General features: G+C 44.6%; 1 protein-coding gene across 3 annotated transcripts in view; it reads left to right on the plus strand.

Annotated features, from left to right (window-relative positions):
- The window catches only part of LOC117339286, a 46164-nt gene extending 20187 nt beyond the window's left edge, over positions 1-25977 (plus strand). For all 3 annotated transcript variants that reach the window (XM_033900797.1, XM_033900796.1, XM_033900798.1), the window contains exon 2: positions 23562-25977. In XM_033900797.1, coding sequence (XP_033756688.1) covers positions 23581-24984 — 1404 coding nt within the window. In that variant the 5' untranslated portion in view covers positions 23562-23580 and the 3' untranslated portion in view covers positions 24985-25977. The remainder of the gene's footprint in view (positions 1-23561) is intronic.
- Positions 25978-26605: the final 628 nt, after the last annotated feature.

Below are 26605 nucleotides of genomic sequence, written 5' to 3' on the forward strand. Positions count from 1 at the left end.
CATGTCTGACATGACTCTCGGTAATGGAGTGTACGTCACCAGTGTCTGGTATAACGACATGTCTGACATGACTCTCGGTAATGGAGTGTACGTCACCAGTGTCTGGTATAACGACATGTCTGACATGACTCTCGGTAATGGAGTTTACGTCACCAGTGTCTGGTATAACGACATGTGTGATATGACTCTCGGTAATGGAGTGTACGTCACCAGTGTCAGGTATAACGACATGTCTGTCATGACTCTCGGTAATGGAGTGTACGTCACCAGTGTCTGGTATAACGACATGTGTGACATGACTCTCGGTAATGGAGTGTACGTCACCAGTGTCTGGTATAACGACATGTGTGACATGACTCTCGGTAATTGAGTGTACGTCATTAGTGTCTGGTATAACATGTGTGACATGACTCTCGGTAATGGAGTGTACGTCACCAGTGTCTGGTATAACGACATGTGTGACATGACTCTCGGTAAAGGAGTTTACGTCACCAGTGTCTGGTATAACGACATGTGTGATATGACTCTCGGTAATGGAGTGTACGTCACCAGTGTCTGGTATAACGACATGTCTGACATGACTTTCGGTAATGGAGTGTACGTCACCAGTGTCTGGTATAACGACATGTGTGACATGACTCTCGGTAAAGGAGTTTACGTCACCAGTGTCTGGTATAACGACATGTGTGATATGACTCTCGGTAATGGAGTGTACGTCGCCAGTGTCTGGTATAACATGTCTGACATGACTCTCGGTAATGGAGTGTACGTCACCAGTGTCTGGTATAACGACATGTCTGACATGACCCTCGGTAATTGAGTGTACGTCACCAGTGTCAGGTATAACGACATGTCTGATATGACTCTCGGTAATGGAGTGTACGTCACCAGTGTCTGGTATAACGACATGTCTGATATGACCCTCGGTAATGGAGTGTACGTCACCAGTGTCTGGTATAACGACATGTGTGATATGACTCTCGGTAATGGAGTGTACGTCACCAGTGTCTGGTATAACGACATGTCTGACATGACTCTCGGTAATTGAGTGTACGTCACCAGTGTCTGGTATAACGACATGTGTGACATGACTCTCGGTAATGGAGTGTACGTCACCAGTGTCTGGTATAACGACATGTATGATATGACTCTCGGTAATGGAGTGTACGTCACCAGTGTCAGGTATAACGACATGTCTGACATGACTCTCGGTAATGGAGTGTACGTCACCAGTGTCTGGTATAACGACATGTGTGACATGACTCTCGGTAATGGAGTGTACGTCACCAGTGTCTGGTATAACGACATGTATGATATGACTCTCGGTAATGGAGTGTACGTCACCAGTGTCAGGTATAACGACATGTCTGACATGACTCTCGGTAATGGAGTGTACGTCACCAGTGTCTGGTATAACGATATGTCTGACATGACTCTCGGTAATGGAGTGTACGTCACCATTGTCTGGTATAACGACATGTGTGACATGACTCTCGGTAATGGAGTGTACGTTACCAGTGTCAGGTATAACGACATGTCTGATATGACTCTCGGTAATGGAGTGTACGTCACCAGTGTCTGGTATAACGACAAGTATGATATGACTCTCGCTAATGGAGTGTACGTCACCATTGTCTGGTATAACGACATGTCTGTCATGACTCTCGGTAATGGAGTGTACGTCACCAGTGTCAGGTATAACGACATGTCTGATATGACTCTCGGTAATAGAGTGTACGTCACCAGTGTCAGGTATAACGACATGTCTGATATGACTCTCGGTAATGGAGTGTACGTCACCAGTGTCTGGTATAACGACATGTCTGACATGACCCTCGGTAATTGAGTGTACGTCACCAGTGTCAGGTATAACGACATGTCTGATATGACTCTCGGTAATGGAGTGTACGTCACCAGTGTCTGGTATAACGACATGTCTGACATGATTTCGGAATTGAGGGGTTCACCGGGTGGTATAACGAAGTTGATATGACTCTCGGTAAGGGAGTTTTTACGCACCAGTGTCTGGAAAAACATGTTGACAGACTTCGGAATGGAGTGACGTCACCGGTCAGGTAAACGAAGTCGGACAGACTCTCGGTAATGGGTGTACGTCCCCAGGTTGGTATAACGAATTTTTGACATGCCCTTGGTAATGGAGTGTAGTCACCAGTGTTGGGTTTAACGACATGCTGAATGATTTGGTAAGGAGTGTAGCACAGTGTCGGGTATAACGAATGTCGAAGATTCGGTAATGGAGTGACGTCCCAGTGCGGGTTTTATAACGACATGTCTGACATGATCCGGGTAATGGAGTTACGTCACCATTTTGGGTTTAAAAAAGAATGTTGTAGATCTCGGTAATGGAGTGTAGTCACCAGTGTTTTTTTAAAAGTTGACATGACTTAGGTAGGAGTGTACGTCCCGGTCTGGTATAACGACATGTCTGACATGACTCTCGGTAATGGAGTGTACGTCACCAATGTCTGGTATAACAACATGTCTGATATGACTCTCGGTAATGGAGTGTACGTCACCAGTGTCAGGTATAACGACATGTGTGATATGACTCTCGGTAATGGAGTGTACGTCACCAGTGTCTGGTATAACGACATGTCTGACATGACTCTCGGTAATGGAGTGTACGTCACCAGTGTCTGGTATAACGACATGTCTGACATGATTCTCGGTAATGGAGTGTACGTCACCAGTGTCTGGTATAACGACATGTCTGACATGACTCTCGGTAATGGAGTGTACGTCACCAGTGTCTGGTATAACGACATGTCTGACATGACTCTCGGTAATGGAGTGTACGTCACCAGTGTCTGGTATAACGACATGTCTGACATGACTCTCGGCAATGGAGTGTACGTCACCAGTGTCTGGTATAACGACATGTCTGACATGATTCTCGGTAATGGAGTGTACGTCACCAGTGTCTGGTATAACGACATGTCTGACATGACTCTCGGTAATTGAGTGTACGTCACCAGTGTCAGGTATAACGACATGTGTGACATGACTCTCGGTAATGGAGTGTACGTCGCCAGTGTCTGGTATAACATGTCTGACATGACTCTCGGTAATGGAGTGTACGTCACAAGTGTCTGGTATAACGACATGTCTGACATGATTCTCGGTAATGGAGTGTACGTCACCAGTGTCTGGTATAACGACATGTCTGACATGACTCTCGGTAATGGAGTGTACGTCACCAGTGTCTGGTATAACGACATGTGTGACATGACTCTCGGTAATGGAGTGTACGTCACTCACCAGTGTCTGGTATAACGACATGTGTGATATGACTCTCGGTAATGGAGTGTACGTCACCAGTGTCTGGTATAACATGTGTGATATGACTCTCGGTAATGGAGTGTACGTCCCCAGTGTCTGGTATAACATGTCTGACATGACTCTAGGTAATGGAGTCTACGTCACCAGTGTCTGGTATAACGACATGTCTGATATGACTCTCGGTAATGGAGTGTACGTCACCAGTGTCTGGTATAACGACATGTCTGACATGACTCTAGGTAATGGAGTGTACGTCACCAGTGTCTGGTATAACGACATGTCTGATATGACTCTCGGTAATGGAGTGTACGTCACCAGTGTCTGGTATAACGACATGTGTGATATGACTCTCGGTAATGGAGTGTATGTCACCAGTGTCTGGTATAACATGTGTGATATGACTCTCGGTAATGGAGTGTACGTCACCAGTGTCTGGTATAACGACATGTCTGACATGACTCTCGGTAATGGAGTGTACGTCACCAGTGTCTGGTATAACGACATGTGTGATATGACTCTCGGTAATGGAGTGTACGTCGCCAGTGTCTGGTATAACGACATGTCTGACATGACTCTCGGTAATGGAGTGTACGTCACCAGTGTCTGGTATAACGACATGTCTGACATGACTTTCGGTAATGGAGTGTAGGTCACCAGTGTCTGGTATAACGACATGTCTGACATGACTCTCGGTAATGGAGTGTACGTCACCAGTGTCTGGTATAACGACATGTGTGATATGACTCTCGGTAATGGAGTGTACGTCGCCAGTGTCTGGTATAAGGACATGTCTGACATGATTCTCGGTAATGGAGTGTACGTCACCAGTGTCTGGTATAACGACATGTGTGATATGACCCTCGGTAATAGAGTGTACGTCACCAGTGTCTGGTATAACGACATGTCTGACATGACTCTCGGTAATGGAGTGTACGTCACCAGTGTCTGGTATAACGACATGTCTGACATGACTCTCGGTAATGGAGTGTACGTCACCAGTGTCTGGTATAACGACATGTGTGATATGACTCTCGGTAATGGAGTGTACGTCACCAGTGTCTGGTATAACGACATGTCTGATATGACTCTCGGTAATGGAGTGTATGTCACCAGTGTCTGGTATAACAACATGTCTGATAGGACTCTCGGTAATGGAGTGTACGTCACCAGTGTCTGGTATAACGACATGTCTGATATGACTCTCGGTAATGGAGTGTACGTCACCAGTGTCTGGTATAACGACATGTCGGATTCTTTACCTGTTATCACAGTTGCTGTCTGCGTAAGCTCGTAAAAACTGCCTGATGTTTCCATGGTTTCTTCAATGTTGCACGCCAGGTTTTGTGTGTGTTAAGTTTGAAAGCTCCGCATTTTATTTCTCGTGGAGCTGATTGGAGTAATTAGGAGAGTAAAGACCTGTTTGATGTTGAGAGATTGTCAAATGGTTACAAGCCGGCCTGAAAGTGGTCATAATTGTTCACTCTGTCCTGTCAAACAAGAAACATAACACTCTGCCCATTTTTGTCCCCTTCAGTGCCACTAATCGTGGCCTTTCAGACAAGCAAGACAAGTAGGGTTTTGAAAATCTAGGTTTTTGGAAATCAGGGTTTGGGAAATCTAAAGTTTGAAAAATCTAGGGATTTGGAAATCAAGGTTTTGGAAATCAGGGTTCGGGAAATATAGGGTTTGGGAAATATAGGGTTTTGAAAATCAGGATTTGGGAAATCTGGGGTTATGGTCCATATCAGGTGTTGGTTTGACATTGGAATTGATTCAAATTTCTACTTAGCATAAAACAAAAAAACATATGTCGACTGTTGTTTGGAAGATATCGATCTAATGTGTATGTTAAATGTGACCTTAAGTGTCTATGTAAATACACAAAAACACGCCACAAAGAAATCTAATAAAAACGTATGCACAAAACTACCCGAGTTTTACAAACATTCCTGGGGGTGGAAACGAGGACGTAGGTGACGAGGATAGGTAAAACCTGGGGGTGGGAAACGAGGACTCTGGTGGCGAAGATAGGTAAACACTCTGTTAGTAACGATCCCACTAAACTGGGGGTGGGAACGAGGACTCAGGTGGCGAGGATAGGTAAACACTAGGGGTGGAAACGAGGACTCAGGTAACGAGGATAGGTAAACACTGGGGGTGGGAACGAGGACTCAGGTGACGAGGATAGGTAAACACTAGGGGTGGAACGAGGACTCAGGTAACGAGGATAGGTAAACACTGGGGGTGGGAACGAGGACTCAGGTAACGAGGATAGGTAAACGTTAGTAACGATCCCACTAAACTGGGGGTGGGAACGAGGTCTCAGGTGGTGAGGATAGGTAAAAACTAGTACCGATCCAACTAAACTAGGGGTGGGAACGAGGACTCAGGTGGCGAAGATAGGTAAACACTGGGGGTGGGAACGAGGACTCAGGTGACGAGGATAGGTAAACACTCTGTTAGTAACGATCCCACTAAACTGGGGGTGGGAACGAGGTTTCAGGTGGTAAGGATAGGTAAAAACTAGTACCGATCCAACTAAACTAGGGGTGGGAACGAGGACTCAGGTGGCGAAGATAGGTAAACACTAGGGGTGGGAACGAGGTCTCAGGTGACGAGGATAGGTAAAACCTGGGGGTGGGAACGAGGACTCAGGTGGCGAAGATAGGTAAACACTCTGTTAGTAACGATCCCACTAAACTGGGGGTGGGAACGAGGACTCAGGTGGGGAGGATAGGTAAACACTGGGGGTGGGAACGAGAACTCAGGTGGCAAGGATAGGTAAACACTCTGTTAGTAACGATCCCACTAAACTGGGGGTGGGAACGAGGACTCGGGTGACGAGGATAGGTAAACACTGGGGGTGGGAACGAGGACTCAGGTGGCAAGGATAGGTAAACACTGGGGGTGGGAACGAGGACTCAGGTGGCGAGGATAGGTAAAACCTGGGGGTGGGAACGAGGACTCAGGTGGCGAAGATAGGTAAACACTCTGTTAGTAACGATCCCACTAAACTGGGGGTGGGAACGAGGACTCAGGTGGGGAGGATAGGTAAACACTGGGGGTGGGAACGAGGACTCAGGTGGCAAGGATAGGTAAACACTCTGTTAGTAACGATCCCACTAAACTGGGGGTGGGAACGAGGACTCGGGTGACGAGGATAGGTAAACACTGGGGGTGGGAACGAGGACTCAGGTGGCAAGGATAGGTAAATACTGGGGGTGGAAACGAGGACGCAGGTGACGAGGATAGGTAAACACTGGGGGTGGGAACGAGGACTCAGGTGGCAAGGATAGGTAAACACTCTGTTAGTAACGATCCCACTAAACTGGGGGTGGGGACGAGGTCTCAGGTGACGAGGATAGGTAAACACTGGGGGTGGAAACCAGGTCTCAGGTGACGAGGATAGGTAAAAACTGGGAGTGGAAACCAGGTCTCAGGTGACGAGGATAGGTAAACACTGGGGATGGAAACGAGGTCTCAGGTGACGACGATAGGTAAAGCCTGGCGGTGAGAACGAGGTCTCAGGTGGTGAGGATAGGTAAAAACTAGTACCGATCCAACTAAACTAGGGATGGGAACGAGGACTCAGGTGGCGAGGATAGGTAAACACTGGGGGTGGAAACGAGGACTCAGGTGACGAGGATAGGTAAACACTCTGTTAGTAACGATCCCACTAAACTGGGGGTGGGAACGAGGACTCAGGTGGGGAGGATAGGTAAACACTCTGTTAGTAACGATCCCACTAAACTGGGGATGGGAACGAGGTCTCAGGTGGTGAGGATAGGTAAACACTGGGGGTGGGAACGAGGACTCAGGTGACGAGGATAGGTAAACACTCTGTTAGTAACGATCCCACTAAACTGGGGGTGGGAACGAGGTCTCAGGTGGTGAGGATAGGTAAACACTGGGGGTGGGAACGAGGACTCAGGTGACGAGGATAGGTAAACACTCTGTTAGTAACGATCCCACTAAACTGGGGGTGGGAACGAGGTCTCAGGTGGTGAGGATAGGTAAAAACTAGTACCGATCCAACTAAACTAGGGGTGGGAACGAGGACTCAGGTGGCGAAGATAGGTAAACACTGGGGGTGGGAACGAGGACTCAGGTGACGAGGATAGGTAAACACTCTGTTAGTAACGATCCCACTATTCTGGGGGTGGGAACGAGGTTTCAGGTGGTAAGGATAGGTAAAAACTAGTACCGATCCAACTAAACTAGGGGTGGGAACGAGGACTCAGGTGGCGAAGATAGGTAAACACTAGGGGTGGGAACGAGGACTCAGGTGGCAAGGATAGGTAAACACTCTGTTAGTAACGATCCCACTAAACTGGGGGTGGGGACGAGGTCTCAGGTGACGAGGATAGGTAAACACTGGGGGTGGGAACGAGGACTCAGGTGACGAGGATAGGTAAACACTCTGTTAGTAACGATCCCACTAAACTGGGGGTGGGAACGAGGTCTCAGGTGGTGAGGATAGGTAAACACTGGGGGTGGGAACGAGGACTCAGGTGACGAGGATAGGTAAACACTCTGTTAGTAACGATCCCACTAAACTGGGGGTGGGAGCGAGGTCTCAGGTGGTGAGGATAGGTAAACACTGGGGGTGGGAACGAGGACTCAGGTGACGAGGATAGGTAAACACTCTGTTAGTAACGATCCCACTAAACTGGGGGTGGGAACGAGGTCTCAGGTGGTGAGGATAGGTAAAAACTAGTACCGATCCAACTAAACTAGGGGTGGGAACGAGGACTCAGGTGGCGAAGATAGGTAAACACTGGGGGTGGGAACGAGGACTCAGGTGACGAGGATAGGTAAACACTCTGTTAGTAACGATCCCACTAAACTGGGGGTGGGAACGAGGTCTCAGGTGGTGAGGATAGGTAAAAACTAGTACCGATCCAACTAAACTAGGGGTGGGAACGAGGACTCAGGTGGCGAAGATAGGTAAACACTAGGGGTGGGAACGAGGACTCAGGTGACGAGGATAGGTAAACACTCTGTTAGTAACGATCCCACTAAACTGGGGGTGGGAACGAGGTTTCAGGTGGTAAGGATAGGTAAAAACTAGTACCGATCCAACTAAACTAGGGGTGGGAACGAGGACTCAGGTGGCGAAGATAGGTAAACACTAGGGGTGGGAACGAGGTCTCAGGTGACGAGGATAGGTAAAACCTGGGGGTGGGAACGAGGACTCAGGTGGCGAAGATAGGTAAACACTCTGTTAGTAACGATCCCACTAAACTGGGGGTGGGAACGAGGACTCAGGTGGGGAGGATAGGTAAACACTGGGGGTGGGAACGAGAACTCAGGTGGCAAGGATAGGTAAACACTCTGTTAGTAACGATCCCACTAAACTGGGGGTGGGAACGAGGACTCGGGTGACGAGGATAGGTAAACACTGGGGGTGGGAACGAGGACTCAGGTGACGAGGATAGGTAAACACTGGGGGTGGGAACGAGGACTCAGGTGGCGAGGATAGGTAAACACTGGGGGTGGGAACGAGGACTCAGGTAACGAGGATAGGTAAACACTCTGTTAGTAACGATCCCACTAAACTGGGGGTGGGAACGAGGACTCAGGTGACGAGGATAGGTAAAACCTGGGGATGGGAACGAGGTCTCAGGTGGGGAGGATAGGTAAAACCTGGGGGTGGGAACGAGGACTCAGGTGACGAGGATAGGTAAACACTGGGGGTGGGAACGAGGTCTCAGGTGGGGAGGATAGGTAAAACCTGGGGGTGGGAACGAGGACTCAGGTGGCGAAGATAGGTAAACACTCTGTTAGTAACGATCCCACTAAACTGGGGGTGGGAACGAGGACTCAGGTGGGGAGGATAGGTAAACACTGGGGGTGGGAACGAGGACTCAGGTGGCAAGGATAGGTAAACACTCTGTTAGTAACGATCCCACTAAACTGGGGGTGGGAACGAGGACTCGGGTGACGAGGATAGGTAAACACTGGGGGGTGGGAACGAGGGACTCAGGTGGCAAGGATAGGTAAATACTGGGGGTGGAAACGAGGACGCAGGTGACGAGGATAGGTAAACACTGGGGGTCGGAACGAGGACTCAGGTGGCAAGGATAGGTAAACACTCTGTTAGTAACGATCCCACTAAACTGGGGGTGGGGACGAGGTCTCAGGTGACGAGGATAGGTAAACACTGGGGGTGGAAACCAGGTCTCAGGTGACGAGGATAGGTAAAAACTGGGAGTGGAAACCAGGTCTCAGGTGACGAGGATAGGTAAACACTGGGGATGGAAACGAGGTCTCAGGTGACGACGATAGGTAAAGCCTGGCGGTGAGAACGAGGTCTCAGGTGGTGAGGATAGGTAAAAACTAGTACCGATCCAACTAAACTAGGGATGGGAACGAGGACTCAGGTGGCGAGGATAGGTAAACACTGGGGGTGGAAACGAGGACTCAGGTGACGAGGATAGGTAAACACTCTGTTAGTAACGATCGCACTAAACTGGGGGTGGGAACGAGGACTCAGGTGGGGAGGATAGGTAAACACTCTGTTAGTAACGATCCCACTAAACTGGGGATGGGAACGAGGTCTCAGGTGGTGAGGATAGGTAAACACTGGGGGTGGGAACGAGGACTCAGGTGACGAGGATAGGTAAACACTCTGTTAGTAACGATCCCACTAAACTGGGGGTGGGAACGAGGTCTCAGGTGGTGAGGATAGGTAAACACTGGGGGTGGGAACGAGGACTCAGGTGACGAGGATAGGTAAACACTCTGTTAGTAACGATCCCACTAAACTGGGGGTGGGAACGAGGTCTCAGGTGGTGAGGATAGGTAAAAACTAGTACCGATCCAACTAAACTAGGGGTGGGAACGAGGACTCAGGTGGCGAAGATAGGTAAACACTGGGGGTGGGAACGAGGACTCAGGTGACGAGGATAGGTAAACACTCTGTTAGTAACGATCCCACTATTCTGGGGGTGGGGACGAGGTTTCAGGTGGTAAGGATAGGTAAAAACTAGTACCGATCCAACTAAACTAGGGGTGGGAACGAGGACTCAGGTGGCGAAGATAGGTAAACACTAGGGGTGGGAACGAGGACTCAGGTGGCAAGGATAGGTAAACACTCTGTTAGTAACGATCCCACTAAACTGGGGGTGGGGACGAGGTCTCAGGTGACGAGGATAGGTAAACACTGGGGGTGGAAACCAGGTCTCAGGTGACGAGGATAGGTAAAAACTGGGAGTGGAAACCAGGTCTCAGGTGACGAGGATAGGTAAACACTGGGGATGGAAACGAGGTCTCAGGTGACGACGATAGGTAAAGCCTGGCGGTGAGAACAAGGTCTCAGTTGGTGAGGATAGGTAAAAACTAGTACCGATCCAACTAAACTAGGGGTGGGAACGAGGACTCAGGTGGCGAGGATAGGTAAACACTGGGGGTGGAAACGAGGACTCAGGTGACGAGGATAGGTAAACACTCTGTTAGTAACGATCCCACTAAACTGGGGGTGGGAACGAGGACTCAGGTGGGGAGGATAGGTAAACACTCTGTTAGTAACGATCCCACTAAACTGGGGATGGGAACGAGGTCTCAGGTGGTGAGGATAGGTAAACACTGGGGGTGGGAACGAGGACTCAGGTGACGAGGATAGGTAAACACTCTGTTAGTAACGATCCCACTAAACTGGGGGTGGGAACGAGGTCTCAGGTGGTGAGGATAGGTAAACACTGGGGGTGGGAACGAGGACTCAGGTGACGAGGATAGGTAAACACTCTGTTAGTAACGATCCCACTAAACTGGGGGTGGGAACGAGGTCTCAGGTGGTGAGGATAGGTAAAAACTAGTACCGATCCAACTAAACTAGGGGTGGGAACGAGGACTCAGGTGGCGAAGATAGGTAAACACTAGGGGTGGGAACGAGGACTCAGGTGGCGAAGATAGGTAAACACTCTGTTAGTAACGATCCCACTAAACTGGGGGTGGGAACGAGGACTCAGGTGGGGAGGATAGGTAAACACTGGGGGTGGGAACGAGGACTCAGGTGGCAAGGATAGGTAAACACTCTGTTAGTAACGATCCCACTAAACTGGGGGTGGGAACGAGGACTCGGGTGACGAGGATAGGTAAACACTGGGGGTGGGAACGAGGACTCAGGTGGCAAGGATAGGTAAATACTGGGGGTGGGAACGAGGACTCAGGTGGCGAGGATAGGTAAACACTGGGGGTGGGAACGAGGACTCAGGTAACGAGGATAGGTAAACACTCTGTTAGTAACGATCCCACTAAACTGGGGGTGGGAACGAGGACTCAGGTGACGAGGATAGGTAAAACCTGGGGATGGGAACGAGGTCTCAGGTGGGGAGGATAGGTAAAACCTGGGGGTGGGAACGAGGACTCAGGTGACGAGGATAGGTAAACACTGGAGGTGGGAACGAGGTCTCAGGTGGGGAGGATAGGTAAAACCTGGGGGTGGGAACGAGGACTCAGGTGGCGAAGATAGGTAAACACTCTGTTAGTAACGATCCCAATAAACTGGGGGTGGGAACGAGGACTCAGGTGGGGAGGATAGGTAAACACTGGGGGTGGGAACGAGGACTCAGGTGGCAAGGATAGGTAAACACTCTGTTAGTAACGATCCCACTAAACTGGGGGTGGGAACGAGGACTCGGGTGACGAGGATAGGTAAACACTGGGGGTGGGAACGAGGACTCAGGTGGCAAGGATAGGTAAATACTGGGGGTGGAAACGAGGACGCAGGTGACGAGGATAGGTAAACACTGGGGGTCGGAACGAGGACTCAGGTGGCAAGGATAGGTAAACACTCTGTTAGTAACGATCCCACTAAACTGGGGGTGGGGACGAGGTCTCAGGTGACGAGGATAGGTAAACACTGGGGGTGGAAACCAGGTCTCAGGTGACGAGGATAGGTAAAAACTGGGAGTGGAAACCAGGTCTCAGGTGACGAGGATAGGTAAACACTGGGGATGGAAACGAGGTCTCAGGTGACGACGATAGGTAAAGCCTGGCGGTGAGAACGAGGTCTCAGGTGGTGAGGATAGGTAAAAACTAGTACCGATCCAACTAAACTAGGGGTGGGAACGAGGACTCAGGTGACGAGGATAGGTAAACACTCTGTAAGTACCGACCTGCAATCCACCAACGGCATATAGTGTTAGGGATATCTAGTGTTAGGGACATCCAGTGTTAGGGACATCTGGGTTAGGGACATCTAGGGTTAGGGACATCTACCATAGGGTTAGGGACATCTAATGTTAGGGATATTTAGGGTTAAGGATATCTTGGGTCAGGGACATCTACTGTAGGGTTAGGGACATCTACTGTAGGGTTTGGGACATCTACTGTAGGGTTTGGGACATCTACTGTGGGGTCAGGGACATCTACTGTAGGGTTTCGGACATCTACTGTAGGGTTTGGGACATCTACTGTAGGGTTAGGGACATCTACTGTAGGGTTAGGGACATCTACTATAGGGTCAGGGACATCTACTGTAGGGCCAGGGACATCTACTGTAGGGTTAGGGACATCTACTGTAGGGTTAGGGACATCTACTGTAGGGTCAGGGACATCTACTGTAGAGTTAGGGACATCTACTGTAGGGTTTGGGACATCTACTGTAGGGTTTGGGACATCTACTGTAGGGTCAGGGACATCTACTGTAGGGTTAGGGACATCTACTGTAGGGTCAGGGACATATACTGTAGGGTTAGGGACATCTACTGTAGGGTCAGGGACATCTACTGTAGGGTCAGGGACATCTACTGTAGGGTTAGGGACATCTGCTGTAGGGTCAGGGACATCAACTGTAGAGTTAGGGACATCTACTGTAGGGTTAGGGACATCTACTGTAGGGTCAGGGACATCTACTATAGGGTCAGGGACATCTACTATAGGGTCAGGGACATCTACTGTAGGGTCAGGGACATCTACTGTAGGGCCAGGGACATCTAGGGTTAGGGACATCTACTGTAGGGTCAGGGACATCTGCTGTAGGGTCAGGGACATCAACTGTAGAGTTAGGGACATCTACTGTAGGGTTAGGGACATCTACTGTAGGGTCAGGGACATCTACTGTAGGGTCAGGGACATCTACTATAGGGTCAGGGACATCTACTGTAGGGCCAGGGACATCTACTGTAGGGTTAGGGACATCTACTGTAGGGTCAGGGACATCTAGGGTCAGGGACATCTACTGTAGGGTTAGGGACATCTACTGTAGGGTCAGGGACATCTACTGTAGGGTCAGGGACATCTACTGTAGGGTTAGGGACATCTACTGTAGGGTTAGGGACATCTACTGTAGGGTTAGGGACATCTACTGTAGAGTTAGGGACATCTACTGTAGAGTTAGGGACATCTACTGTAGGGTCAGGGATATCTAGGGTTAGGGACATCTACTGTAGGGTTAGGGACATCTACTGTAGGGTTAGGGACATATAGGGTCAGGGACATCTACTGTAGGGTCAGGGACATCTACTTTAGAGTTAGGGACATCTACTGTAGGGTTAGGGACATCTACTGTAGGGTTAGGGACATATAGGGTCAGAGACATCTACTGTAGGGTCAGGGACATCTAGGGTCAGGGACATCTACTGTAGGGTTAGGGACATCTACTGTAGGGTTAGGGACATCTACTGTAGGGTTAGGGACATCTACTGTAGGGTCAGAGACATCTACTGTAGGGTCAGAGACATCTACTGTAGGGTCAGAGACATCTACTATAGGGTCAGGGACATCTACTGTAGGGTTAGGGACATCTACTGTAGGGTTAGGGACATCTACTGTAGGGTCAGGGACATCTACTGTAGGGTCAGGGACATATACTGTAGGGTCAGGGACATCTACTGTAGAGTTAGGGACATCTACTGTAGGGTTAGGGACATCTACTGTAGGGTGAGGGACATCTACTGTAGGGTTAGGGACATCTACTGTAGGGTTAGGGACATCTGCTGTAGGGTTTGGGACATCTACTGTAGGGTCAGGGACATCTACTGTAGGGTTAGGGACATCTACTGTAGGGTTAGGGACATCTACTGTAGGGTCAGGGACATCTACTGTAGGGTTAGGGACATCTTCTATAGGGTTAGGGACATCTACTGTAGGGTCAGGGACATCTACTGTAGGGCCAGGGACATCTACTGTAGGGTTTGGGACATCTACTGTAGGGTTAGTGACATCTACTGTAGGGTTAGGGACATCTACTGTAGGGTCAGGGACATCTTCTATAGGGTTAGGGACATCTACTGTAGGGTCAGGGACATCTACTGTAGGGTTAGGGACATCTTCTATAGGGTTAGGGACATCTACTGTAGGGTCAGGGACATCTACTGTAGGGCCAGGGACATCTACTGTAGGGTTTGGGACATCTACTGTAGGGTTAGTGACATCTACTGTAGGGTTAGGGACATCTACTGTAGGGTTAGGGACATCTACTGTAGGGTCAGGGACATCTACTGTATGGTTAGGGATATCTACTGTAGGGTTAGGGACATCTACTGTAGGGTTAGGGACATCTACTGTAGGGTTAGGGACATCTACTGTAGGGTCAGGGACATCTACTGTAGGGTTAGGGACATATATGGTCAGGGACATCTACTGTAGGGTCAGGGACATCTACTGTAGGGTTAGGGACATCTACTGTAGGGTTAGGGACATCTACTGTAGGGTTAGGGACATCTACTGTAGGGTCAGGGGCATCTACTGTAGGGTTAGGGACATCTACTGTAGGGTCAGGGACATCTACTGTAGGGTCAGGGACATCTAGGGTCAGGGACATCTACTGTAGGGTAAGGGACATCTACTGTAGGGTCAGGGACATCTACTGTAGGGTCAGGGACATCTCCTGTAGGGTTAGGGACATCTACTGTAGGGTAAGGGACATCTACTGTAGGGTGAGGGACATCTACTGTATGGTTAGGGACATCTACTGTAGGGTCAGGGACATCTACTGTAGGGTCAGGGACATCTTCTGTAAGGTTAGGGACATCTACTGTAGGGTCAGGGACATCTACTGTAAGGTTAGGGACATCTACTGTAGGGTCAGGGACATCTACTGTAGGGTTAGGGACATCTACTGTAGGGTCAGGGACATCTACTGTAGGGTCAGGGACATCTACTGTAGGGTCAGGGACATCTACTGTAGGGTTAGGGACATCTAGGGTCAGGGACATCTACTGTAGGGTTAGGGACATCTACTGTAGGGTTAGGGACATCTACTGTAGGGTTAGGGACATCTACTGTAGGGTTAGGGACATCTACTGTAGGGTTAGGGACATTTACTGTATGGTTAGGGACATCTACTGTATGGTTAGGGACATCTACTGTAGGGTTAGGGACATCTACTGTATGGTTAGGGACATCTACTGTAGGGTCAGGGACATCTACTGTAGGGTTAGGGACATCTACTGTAGGGTTAGGGACATCTACTGTAGGGTTAGGGACATCTACTGTAGGGTTAGGGATATCTACTGTAGGGTTAGGGACATCTACTGTATGGTTAGGGACATCTACTGTATGGTTAGGGACATCTACTGTAGGGTCAGGGACATCTACTGTAGGGTTAGGGACATCTACTGTAGGGTTAGGGACATCTACTGTAAGGTTAGGGACATCTACTGTAGGGTTAGGGACATATACTGTATGGTTAGGGACATCTACTGTATGGTTAGGGACATCTACTGTATGGTTAGGGACATCTACTGTATGGTTAGGGACATCTACTGTAGGGTCAGGGACATCTACTTTAGGGTTAGGGACATCTACTGTAGGGTTAGGGACATCTACTGTAGGGTTAGGTGCAGTTGTATATATTTGGTGCGTGGGGAGGTTATCACGTCTGATGTCGTAAACATTCACAAGATAACGGAAGTCTTAGATAACTCCTGACTAAGATAACGGAAGTTTTAGATAACTCCTGACTAAGATAACAGAAGTTTTAGATAATTCCTGACTAAGATAACGGAAGTCTTAGATAACTCCTGACTAAGATAACGGAAGTCTTAGATAACTCCTGACTAAGATAACGGAAGTTTTAGATAACTTCTGACTATGATAACGGAAGTTTTAGATAACTCCTGACTAAGGTAACGGAAGTTTTAGATAACTCCTGACTAAGATAACGGGAGTCTTAGATAACTCATGACTAAGATAACGGAAGTTTTAGATAACTCCTGACTAAGATAACGGAAGTCTTAGATAATTCCTGACTAAGATAACGGAAGTCTTAGATAACTCCTGACTAAGATAACGGAAGTCTTAGATAACTCCTGACTAAGATAACGGAAGTCTTAGATAACTCATGACTAAGATAACGGAAGTCTTAGATTACTCCTGACTAAGATAACGGAAGTTTTAGATAACTCCTGACTAAGATAACGGAAGTCTTAGATAATTCCTGACTAAGATAACGGAAGTCTTAGATAACTCCGGACTAAGTTAACGGAAGTTTTAGATAAGACCTGGTCAAGATAACGGAAATCTTAGATAATACCTGGTCAAGTTAACGGAAATATTAGGGAACACCTGGTCAAGTTAACGGAAATATTAGGGAACACCTGGTCAAGTTAACGGAAATATTAGGGAACACCTGGTCAAGTTAAAACCTACAGTTAACACCATTTATGTTTTTTTCTAAACAAAACAATTTTCGTGTGACGATGAAATAGTAATCTTGTGCATGATTATCAAATCGAGTGTTGTTTACTTTTTTAAATTCTTCATAAATGCTATATCATCATGTCCTGAGATGAAGTTGAAGGTCATATCTTGGTCAATTTTTCCTCGAAACGCATGTGTTGAAATGTTGGCGAGTCTACCACGATGCTATCTTAATGCTTAGTTTAAAAAATCAAACATTTAAAGATGAAATAGTTTGCACGTTTCAGGAATCTTTGACTCAATGTGACCCTACCTTAAGGGGCATCTAAACAGCAAATCCAGTCAAAACAGTGATATTTTACAAGGCTATAAAACCCTACTAGGGTGCAATTTAACAGAAGTAACTTGATAAAATTTTGATATGTATAATGTCAAACTGTGGGTCTTGCTGTTGACATCTAATTTAAGTTGTTTGTAAATTTCAACAAAACACGAGAACAAATTATGTTTCAGGGGTACCTAATAAGCTCATTTGTATCGTATAAAATGCTCACAAGTGTCCAAAGCATTCAATAGGAGAACTGCTTTAACCAAATTTAACTTTATATGTATAAACATTGATTCCATTTTGACCTTGAAATGCAAATGGCGGTTGTGAAACATCAAAAATTATTTATTTATATTATAAAGAACTCTAGACATGACAGGAAGACTGCTTTTAGGAAAAAATGTTCATCCGGTGGTAGTTTGGGGTACAAGATGAATATTTCTGAAAAAATGCCCAAAACTCACCAGTTTAACAATTTGTCTTCAAAAGGCCATTCTTACTATGATCAGATATCTCAAAAGTATGATATAGAAGCATTTTTTTATTGACTGAAATGCCTCCCTTTATGCCATATTTGTGTAATATCATTCACAGCCGCCATTTGCATTTCAAGGTCAAAACAAAAAAGGTGTTTATACGTACATAAAGTCAAATCCTGTCAAACAAATGCTCCTACCCGTTGCTATTGACACTTTTGAGCATGACAGCTTCGCCTTGGCTTTTTTCAGGTTTGGTTGTTTTTGTGACTTAGAATTATTCCATGCTGGTCCGTGTAACACTAAACAATTCAAAATTCTAAAATGTTTTAGAATTTTAGATTTCTAGATTTTTGACCATAAACCTATAATATCAAATTTCAAAACAAAAATGAGATTTTAGATTTTTAAGTTTTTGACCAAAATTCTAAAATTTCAAAACTGCTTTGAATTTTTAAATCTTTGAGTTTTCTTAAAAACCTGAAATATCAAATATACAAAATCGTTTCGCGATTTTGAGATTTTAGATTTTTGGATTTTTAGACCTTTGCCGTTCAAAGTTCCAAAGTACCAACATTCTTTCACCGCTTCAAAGCACCGAAAACCTAAAAAACTCATAACAGTTTTGAAAGTTGAAACTTAAGAATTTTAGTGAAAAATCTAAAATATAAAAACTCATTTTTGTTTTGAAATTTGATATTTTAGGTTTTTGGTCAAAAATCTAAAAATCTAAAATTCTAAAACATTTACACGGAGCCATGCTACATCTTACTATAAAGTAACTCTATAGAAAAATTTGTTAGCATCTACAGCAAATAATTGGTGATTGTAAGCAACAACATGTCCAAACAAGCATTTTGGTATATTACATGATTATTTTTGTGCAATTATTTAGATGTTTATTCGTGTTTGAAATTCAACATTATTCTGATATATAGATTACCCTTCCGCTGTATAACACTGTCCGATAAGTCGTTGATGACGGGACTTACACCCAACAATCCCCAGGCCAGACTACCCGATAAATCGCTGGTACTTGACAACAACTACAATATAATTGTATTGGTCAAATACAGAACTCGTAAATACAATAAAATTCCTTTTAAGAGTCGTTTCCATAAATAACTTCATACTGTATCGTCCATGTTTAAATGTATTTATTTTGAGTACAGAACGCGCTTGTGAATAATCGATAGAGTATGAATTCAATTTAAGTGATAACGTTTAATATCTTTGTCGAAAAACTGGGCCTATATCATTATAAAATACTTAATGTTTAATTCATGGTTAACATTACTTATTAGAACATGAGATTATAATCTGTAGCTGTCTCATTAGTACCCGACTAGCAGGAGACAAACCTTATAGTTCTCTTATCTACCGATAAATTGTAAAAAACACTAGCTTCGCATATCTATTACGCCTTTCATGCTATCTTTAAAGCTTATAAGTGTATTTTGATTAATTTAAGTAAATGAATTAAAGCCGGATATCGTTACACGTGACTTGCGTGATATGTACGCCACTTTACACAAGTTATAGACTCAATCTTTTATTTTTAAATCTCACGGTCATGATAACAGAAAACAGGTGTAGTCTAAGTGTGTTAAAAATATTAATTGAACATAATTATTAATAAGTCTATTAAGGATTCGAAAATGTAGGAACATGTCCCTTAAAATCTTACAAAACGCTCCCGAAATCTATACACAAACAGTATCGAAAAGTTCCACTCCCAGAAACAGACCATAATTGACTTTTGAAACGTGTGTACAGACTATAGTCAGACTCTACAAACGTTGGGTCCACAAACTACAATTTTACTAATTCTGGCAAATATGTCTAAACTAGGTCAAGAAATCCAGTCATAGGCTGCTCTTTAGTTCTGTGAGGAATCTACAGCCAACATGATAGATTATTACACACAGAAACCATCATTGACACAGATAAACGGACACAAAGTAAGGAATATCTAGAGGAAACTACAACAGTATTTACACCACTTGGATGCTACAATGTAAATATTACAAGGTGAAACTAAAACCACACATTTCCAATAACTATCAGTTTAATGAAGTTGCTGTCATGCAAAATATTTGAACCCAAAAAGTACCGATAACAACGATGATTCCTATACATATATCACGTTTTGTGTCGCGTTTTTATCGTTTGACTTCAAATTAAAGGTCTCAACACAGCAAACAACTAACCAAGTCCTTATTACAAGTATCCTTGACACATGCTTTTAACAACTACTCAATGAAAATTGAGTCATATTTCCATTTGTGTTGCAGCATTTTAACCATTCTCAAGTTTGCGTAGTTTTATATTTCACAGAGCCTTGATTCTGTTGAATTTCTATAAATGGTTCTATTCTCACGGAGCGGCCATTCAGCCTCTGATTCCACTATTGACGGTGTGTATTGTTGGCCGTGACGACTTAACAAACAGGCATGTTTACAACGCCCATAGCCTGCTTGTGTTAAACTCAATTACCAGTCTGTTTCAGGTGGCATTACGTGTAATCATTTAATGTAATCACTAATCGACACCAATCAATATCTGAACTGTTTGGCAACTAATCGATAATCGAATGTATCGATTACATATGGATGAATGTATGTTGATTACATATGGACGAATGTATGTTGATTACATATGGACGAATGTACGTTGATTACATATGGACGAATGTATGTTGATTACATATGGACGAATGTACGTTGATTACATATGGACGAATGTATGTTGATTACATATGGACGAATGTATGTTGATTACATATGGACGAATGTACGTTGATTACATATGGACGAATGTACGTTGATTACATATGGACGAATGTACGTTGATTACATATGGACGAATGTATGTTGATTACATATGGACGAATGTATGTTAGGTGATAGTGAAGTGAATAGGTTCAAACAACTTTGATATTTCATTCAATTAAGTACAGATAGATAGTTTATCATGCTCCATAGTTTACAAATACGCGAATAAGCGTTTTATTTTATGTTTTGAAGTATCTATGTATCAACACCTGTACACCAGAATCACGACAGTGTAATTCCATCGAGCTAATGTTGGTGTACTGATTATGTAACTGGGTGTGAGGCAGCAATACAGTAAGTACACTCAGTCTAGAAAAGTGATAAGGCGGACAGGTGAAAATGTCATTAGATACTACAACATTAAAACATTTCCAACATAATTCACGTCCTGAAGTAGCAACTATAGATGTTTTGTTGATATCGCCCATACGGTAGATACCCATCCACTTACACTGTGGTATGACTTGGTGTTGTATTGAGTTTAGATGAAGTGGTTGTTTGAAGTTGGCAAAATAATCCCGACCCCTTTTATGACTGACAGGTACGGCCGGCGGAATATCTCAGCTTAATTCTATTGATTTCAAAATCGATAAAACCGTTTTCCTACATAGCGGTGATTTATGTAACCTACACACATAACGATATAAACACAAGCATGGTATTTAGAACAATTTTACTGATGTCACGAACAACCATCTAAGCGACTTTGCAATACATATTTGGTTGGTGCTGAAGCATTGAAATACTACATAGACGTAACTAGCTTGGCGATCCTTGTATCAAACGGAGATTACTCCATTTGTGTTCTCTTGCATATCGGAGTTCAATTGTCGATCTTGACAAATTCCTTAAAATTAATAAAATCGACCAAACAGAAATCGGATTAATCAGTTATTGTCCACTTTTATGTAGCGGAATCACTCGTGAGAGTTGTATGTAGCGGAATCACTCGTGAGAGTTGTATGTAGCGGAATCACTCATGAGAGTTGTACGTAGCGGAATCACTCGTGAGAGTTGTATGTAGCGGAATCACACGTGAGAGTTGTATGTAGCGGAATCACTCGTGAGGGTTTTATGTAGCGGAATCACTCGTGAGAGTTGTATGTAGCGGAATCACTCGTGAGAGTTGTATGTAGCGGAATCACTCGTGAGAGTTGTATGTAGCGGAATCACTCGAGAGAGTTGTACGTAGCGGAATCACTCGAGAGAGTTGTACGTAGCGGAATCACTCGTGAGAGTTGTATGTAGAGGAATCACTCGTGAGAGTTGTATGTAGCGGAATCACACGTGAGAGTTGTATGTAGCGGAATCACTCGTGAGAGTTGTATGTAGCGGAATCACTTATGAGAGTTGTATGTTGCGGAATCACATGTGAGAGTTGTATGTAGCGGAATCACTCGTGACAGTTGTATGTAGCGGAATCACTCGTGAGAGTTGTATGTAGCGGAATCACTCGTTAGAGTTGTATGTAGCGGAATCACTCGTTAGAGTTGTATGTAGCGGAATCACATGTGAGAGTTGTATGTAGCGGAATCACTCGTGAGAGTTGTATATAGCGGAATCACTCGTGAGAGTTGTATGTAGCGGAATCACTCGTTAGAGTTTTATGTAGCGGAATCACTCGTGAGAGTGTGGTAAGCTGCTGGACGACGTCACGTCACATCATCACTGGTGTGACGTCACATTTTCACTGGTGTGGCTATCATTGATTGAGCTCGCTAGTGCGTTGTTTCGTCGGCGACATGGCGGGTCGTGAGTTGGGGGTTTAAGACAGATACGTGGATATGACAGGTAAATATTGGTCTTATCAATAACATTTAAAAAACGTATTTATCTGTCACTGATACAGGGCAAACGTCAGTAATACACTTATACACTGTTTACCGAACTTCCGTCTGAGTTTAACGTAATTCAACAGCAAACACAAAGAGTTGAACACAAAGTTTTATATGTTGTGACATCGATATTACTAAACATGACGATTCACATAAGATATAAACCCGACGGCCACGCGGTACTGTCAGCTGGACAATGTCACCTTGTGATGGTCATTGTCTAAACAAAACACAAGATCACATAATAGTATCGATGTACGAGAGGTGGAGGTCACATGATGATAAAAGTGTACGAAAATTTTTTGATTATGAAGTCACATGATACTCGAGAGTCATTTATAGAATAATCTATTTGATTTTCGTTTGTAATAGGGTGTCTGGGTACCTGGATTACCTCTAATCACAGCCATGTGTTGTGTACACGGTTTGGTAGCCACAATAAGGCAATAATATAGCACTTGTCAAGAGGTTACTACCGGATTAAATTAATCCTGATAAGCCTATTGTAAACCTGTATATATTTTACTATTGTTAATACACAAACACAATTACTACTCATGGTGTCGTGGGAATATAGTGCGACGTTTAAAATCAGAAATTAAAGGTTAACATTCTGCTCTCTTTTCTGACAGTGATTTAAATTTGATGTTTTCATGAAATAAATCCGAGTCACGATAACGTTTTATTTACCCAAATGTTACCAGTGTTTATCTGGTTTGGACCCGAAGCGTATTTTGTGAATCCAGTGTGACCGGAAGCTAATTCCAAATGTAACCGGATGGTTTATGGGACCAGAGACAAGATCACATGTTGCATAAATGTAGTTGTAAACACAAACACATTCAGTTTTAGCCGTGACCGGAGTTAGTTTGTTTGGCCTGTATCATATAATCAGAAAACAAAACTCCAAATGATTGCAATGATATGATGGAAATCTTGTTAATGTTTTACAAAACATAACTGGACACAGCTTCCATGCCCGGCGTGGCCAGAAATACAGGTCTCGGTAATAATGTATTTCCCTCGCTACTCATATGTCTGCAAAGAGAGCCGTCAATTCCCAGGCCGGTAGATTGGAATCGGTGCACGTGGTAACGTCGGTAATAGTTATGCTTCAAACATATAGTTAATATGTAAGATTTTAGAGACAAGAACTGCTGAAGTAATATGTGTCACCAATGGTCTATTTTATCTGTTACAGGAGACGCTAACGATTGGCCATGTTACGGGTGTACACCCCCGCGTCGTCACATCCCACGACAACCGGAAGGAGTCCGCTCACACGTCAATCACACGCTGACGGCCTCAGACGGCAGATCGTTGACATGGTCCAACAGCAGGGCCTGACCACTGCTTTACCGGACACAATCGGACAGGCCTCTGGACAGACAGATCCGGCAGACCAGCCATCGGAACCCGTACCTACACCGGAACCGACCACTGTCATTTATCAAATAAGGAAAAAAGGTGGTATCGCAAGTACCAAACAATCAGACGACAAGACCGATAAGAAAAACGACAATTTAAAGAAGATTCATCTGAAAATTTTACGTGAGACTAGAGGTCGAGGGTCGCGTTCATTCCCCGCTATTGACGATCAGTTCCGGGAAAGTTCTGGAAATGACGAAAATCGAAAGGATCCGTTTAAGCGGCCAAAAACAATAGCAGCTGGGGACACTAAGCCGGGTGCTGTTCCAAAAGTTTCCTTCAAGTTAAATGAGAGTAAACAGCCCTTAATGGAATCATCTACATCCGGCATGCAATCGAATGTGAATAATTCTATGGATTCAAAGTATGAAATTCGTGGCAGCGCGATCCGGTCTAGCCGGAACAACAAATCTGCGCCTGCGTTTCGCTCATCGGAAGCTTCAAAACGACACATGACAATTCATACGTCACTACAACTGTTTAAACGGAAGTTAAAAATGAACCACCCTGATAGCTATGTACAGCCGAATGTAAGCACGAACGATTCGGATTACGTCATAAGGAGGGTGCCTCTAAAGTATGACAGGACGGGTGGGCGGATAAACTCCATAACCTCTCCCTCCCCACTGGAGCCTCGACTTCAAGTCATGACTTCCGTTCCACGGCGTTCAAAAACACCTGTCAACCAGTTAAATGCTATGGCGACAGGTACGCTTCTGAGCCGGCCCACAAGCGGAACGGAAACAAGTCAAGTTGGAGAGGAAAAGAAAATCCGATGTTCGTACCGGCTTCCAGATAACTTTAACTGGAGCAAAGAAGTGTCTTTTCGGGACGACACAGAGATGATTCCGAACGTCAACACGTATGTCGTAGAACAAGGTCTAAAAAAGGCGACCCGAAAGTACGACGGTCACGCGACACTTAGCACCCACAATCTTGACGTTCATAACGCTCTGACTTCAAACAATGACCGCAAGGTAAAACTAGGCGAGAGCGAAGAGGAATTTGACCCACGATTCGCTCGATGGTTAGAGGAGTCTAATATGACATATAAACCTAATGCGCGCGCACACTCCTCTCCGGGCATCCGCCTACATCCGTCTGAACTAGACGTACACGAAGCAGACAATACTCACTTGCCAAATGAAGAGATCAGGTGTAAAACACCTTTCCCAGACAAGTCCACTTCAAATTGAGTCTAGGTCGACAGCGCATGTGTTTGTTTACCGAGAACTCTTTCGACATGGACACCTTCCCGGTGATGCTGATTCGGGCCTGTTTGTCCGAACAGTTTTATTCAGGTAACGATGCGTCAGTTTAAGTGGGTCGCTATCGTACATCTGTGCCTCATGTTCATCGCCATTTCTAGGATGAAGAACGTCATCGTTTTGTTCACTCAATGCTATATAATTAAAGTTGCAGGCTTTTTTTGAGGAGACAGAAAGGATATGTTATTTTGGTAAAATTAAATGTATTTGTTATGATATGTGATATCACTGTCATGGAGTACGTACGGAGAAGTTTTGACATTTTCTGTTTTGTTAAATGTATCGGCATCGACAGCATTGTTGTCTAATGCTTTATTTTCGCGTGAATTGATCACTTATGAATGTTTAACTAAACTTAATGCTATTTGATATTCTTAATGAAGTTAGCGTATATTATTTTTTGCAAGGATATCTGAGTTGTCTCCCTTGGCACGGGTATCCAATGTTTCATACTGCCAATGTCAATCTACGCAAATCAAACACAATGGCTTGGGGCAAACTTTTATTTTTGATAATGTCTACATCGGGTTTTATTTTCTTTTGATAATATAGGTTCCCGAAAACACTTGTTAATCTCAATAATTCATCCCATTGTAGACAAGTAAACATAAGGTTTGACATAACTAACTAGGAACAAGGGTTCTTTGGTAGATTTGACATGGAAATAAAGGACACAGGTAAGGTTCTAATGAGGGAATCCTTGGTGTCAATAGGAGTAAACAACAAAGGCCTTAAACCAACAGATCATGCTGAAGTAAAACTTATATGTATTTAAGTACAGGTGTGACATGTAAAACTTGTATGTATGTAAATATTTCATTAAACATATTCCATTGTGTATTATATATATTGTTTTGCTTGATAGTCCATATATTTGTATTACAAATCAAGAGTCATTGAATAAAGAGTTATTCAGGTCCAGATGTCGTATGTCACGTGTTGTTTCCAGAAGTCTGTCTAAACTCGCGAGGGCATCCGAAGGTTTAAATATTATTCGGATCCCATCGATCTACTATAGATATATTGACATTCTACTGCGTTCCTTCTACAATATACCGACCCCTGGAGAGTCCGAGATGTCATTGTTTTCTGTGACGTTCAAAAGTATTTGATGAGTCTGGCATACGTACCTAATAGATATCTGAAGAAAGATATAGCATTATTTTCAAATTTCTTTTGGAGGATAAGGTTCTATCTATTCTAGAAATCCACACACATTCCGATCGTTAGAAACGGCGAGTGAAACACCAACATGGACGGTTTGGAATAAATCTACACAGGACATTTCAGTTTTAAAGAAATTAGAATACGAGAATAAATATTTCTGCATTGTTGTGACAATACAACCCATGATTCTCCAGACCTTTTATTCCTCTATTTTTGACTCTGTATCATTGTGCATTTTTTTCAAAGATAATACCAGTCCTTTACAGCGTGCGTCTACGGCATATTTGTTTACAAAACAAGTTAGACTCGCTAGATAGAGTACGTGTACGTACCGAGGTTATCTGTATTTATGTTATCGTTAGTGCGGGAAGGAAACAGATAT

Source organism: Pecten maximus, chromosome 12 (assembly GCF_902652985.1).
Source record: "Pecten maximus chromosome 12, xPecMax1.1, whole genome shotgun sequence".
Lineage (NCBI taxonomy): Eukaryota > Metazoa > Mollusca > Bivalvia > Pectinida > Pectinidae > Pecten > Pecten maximus.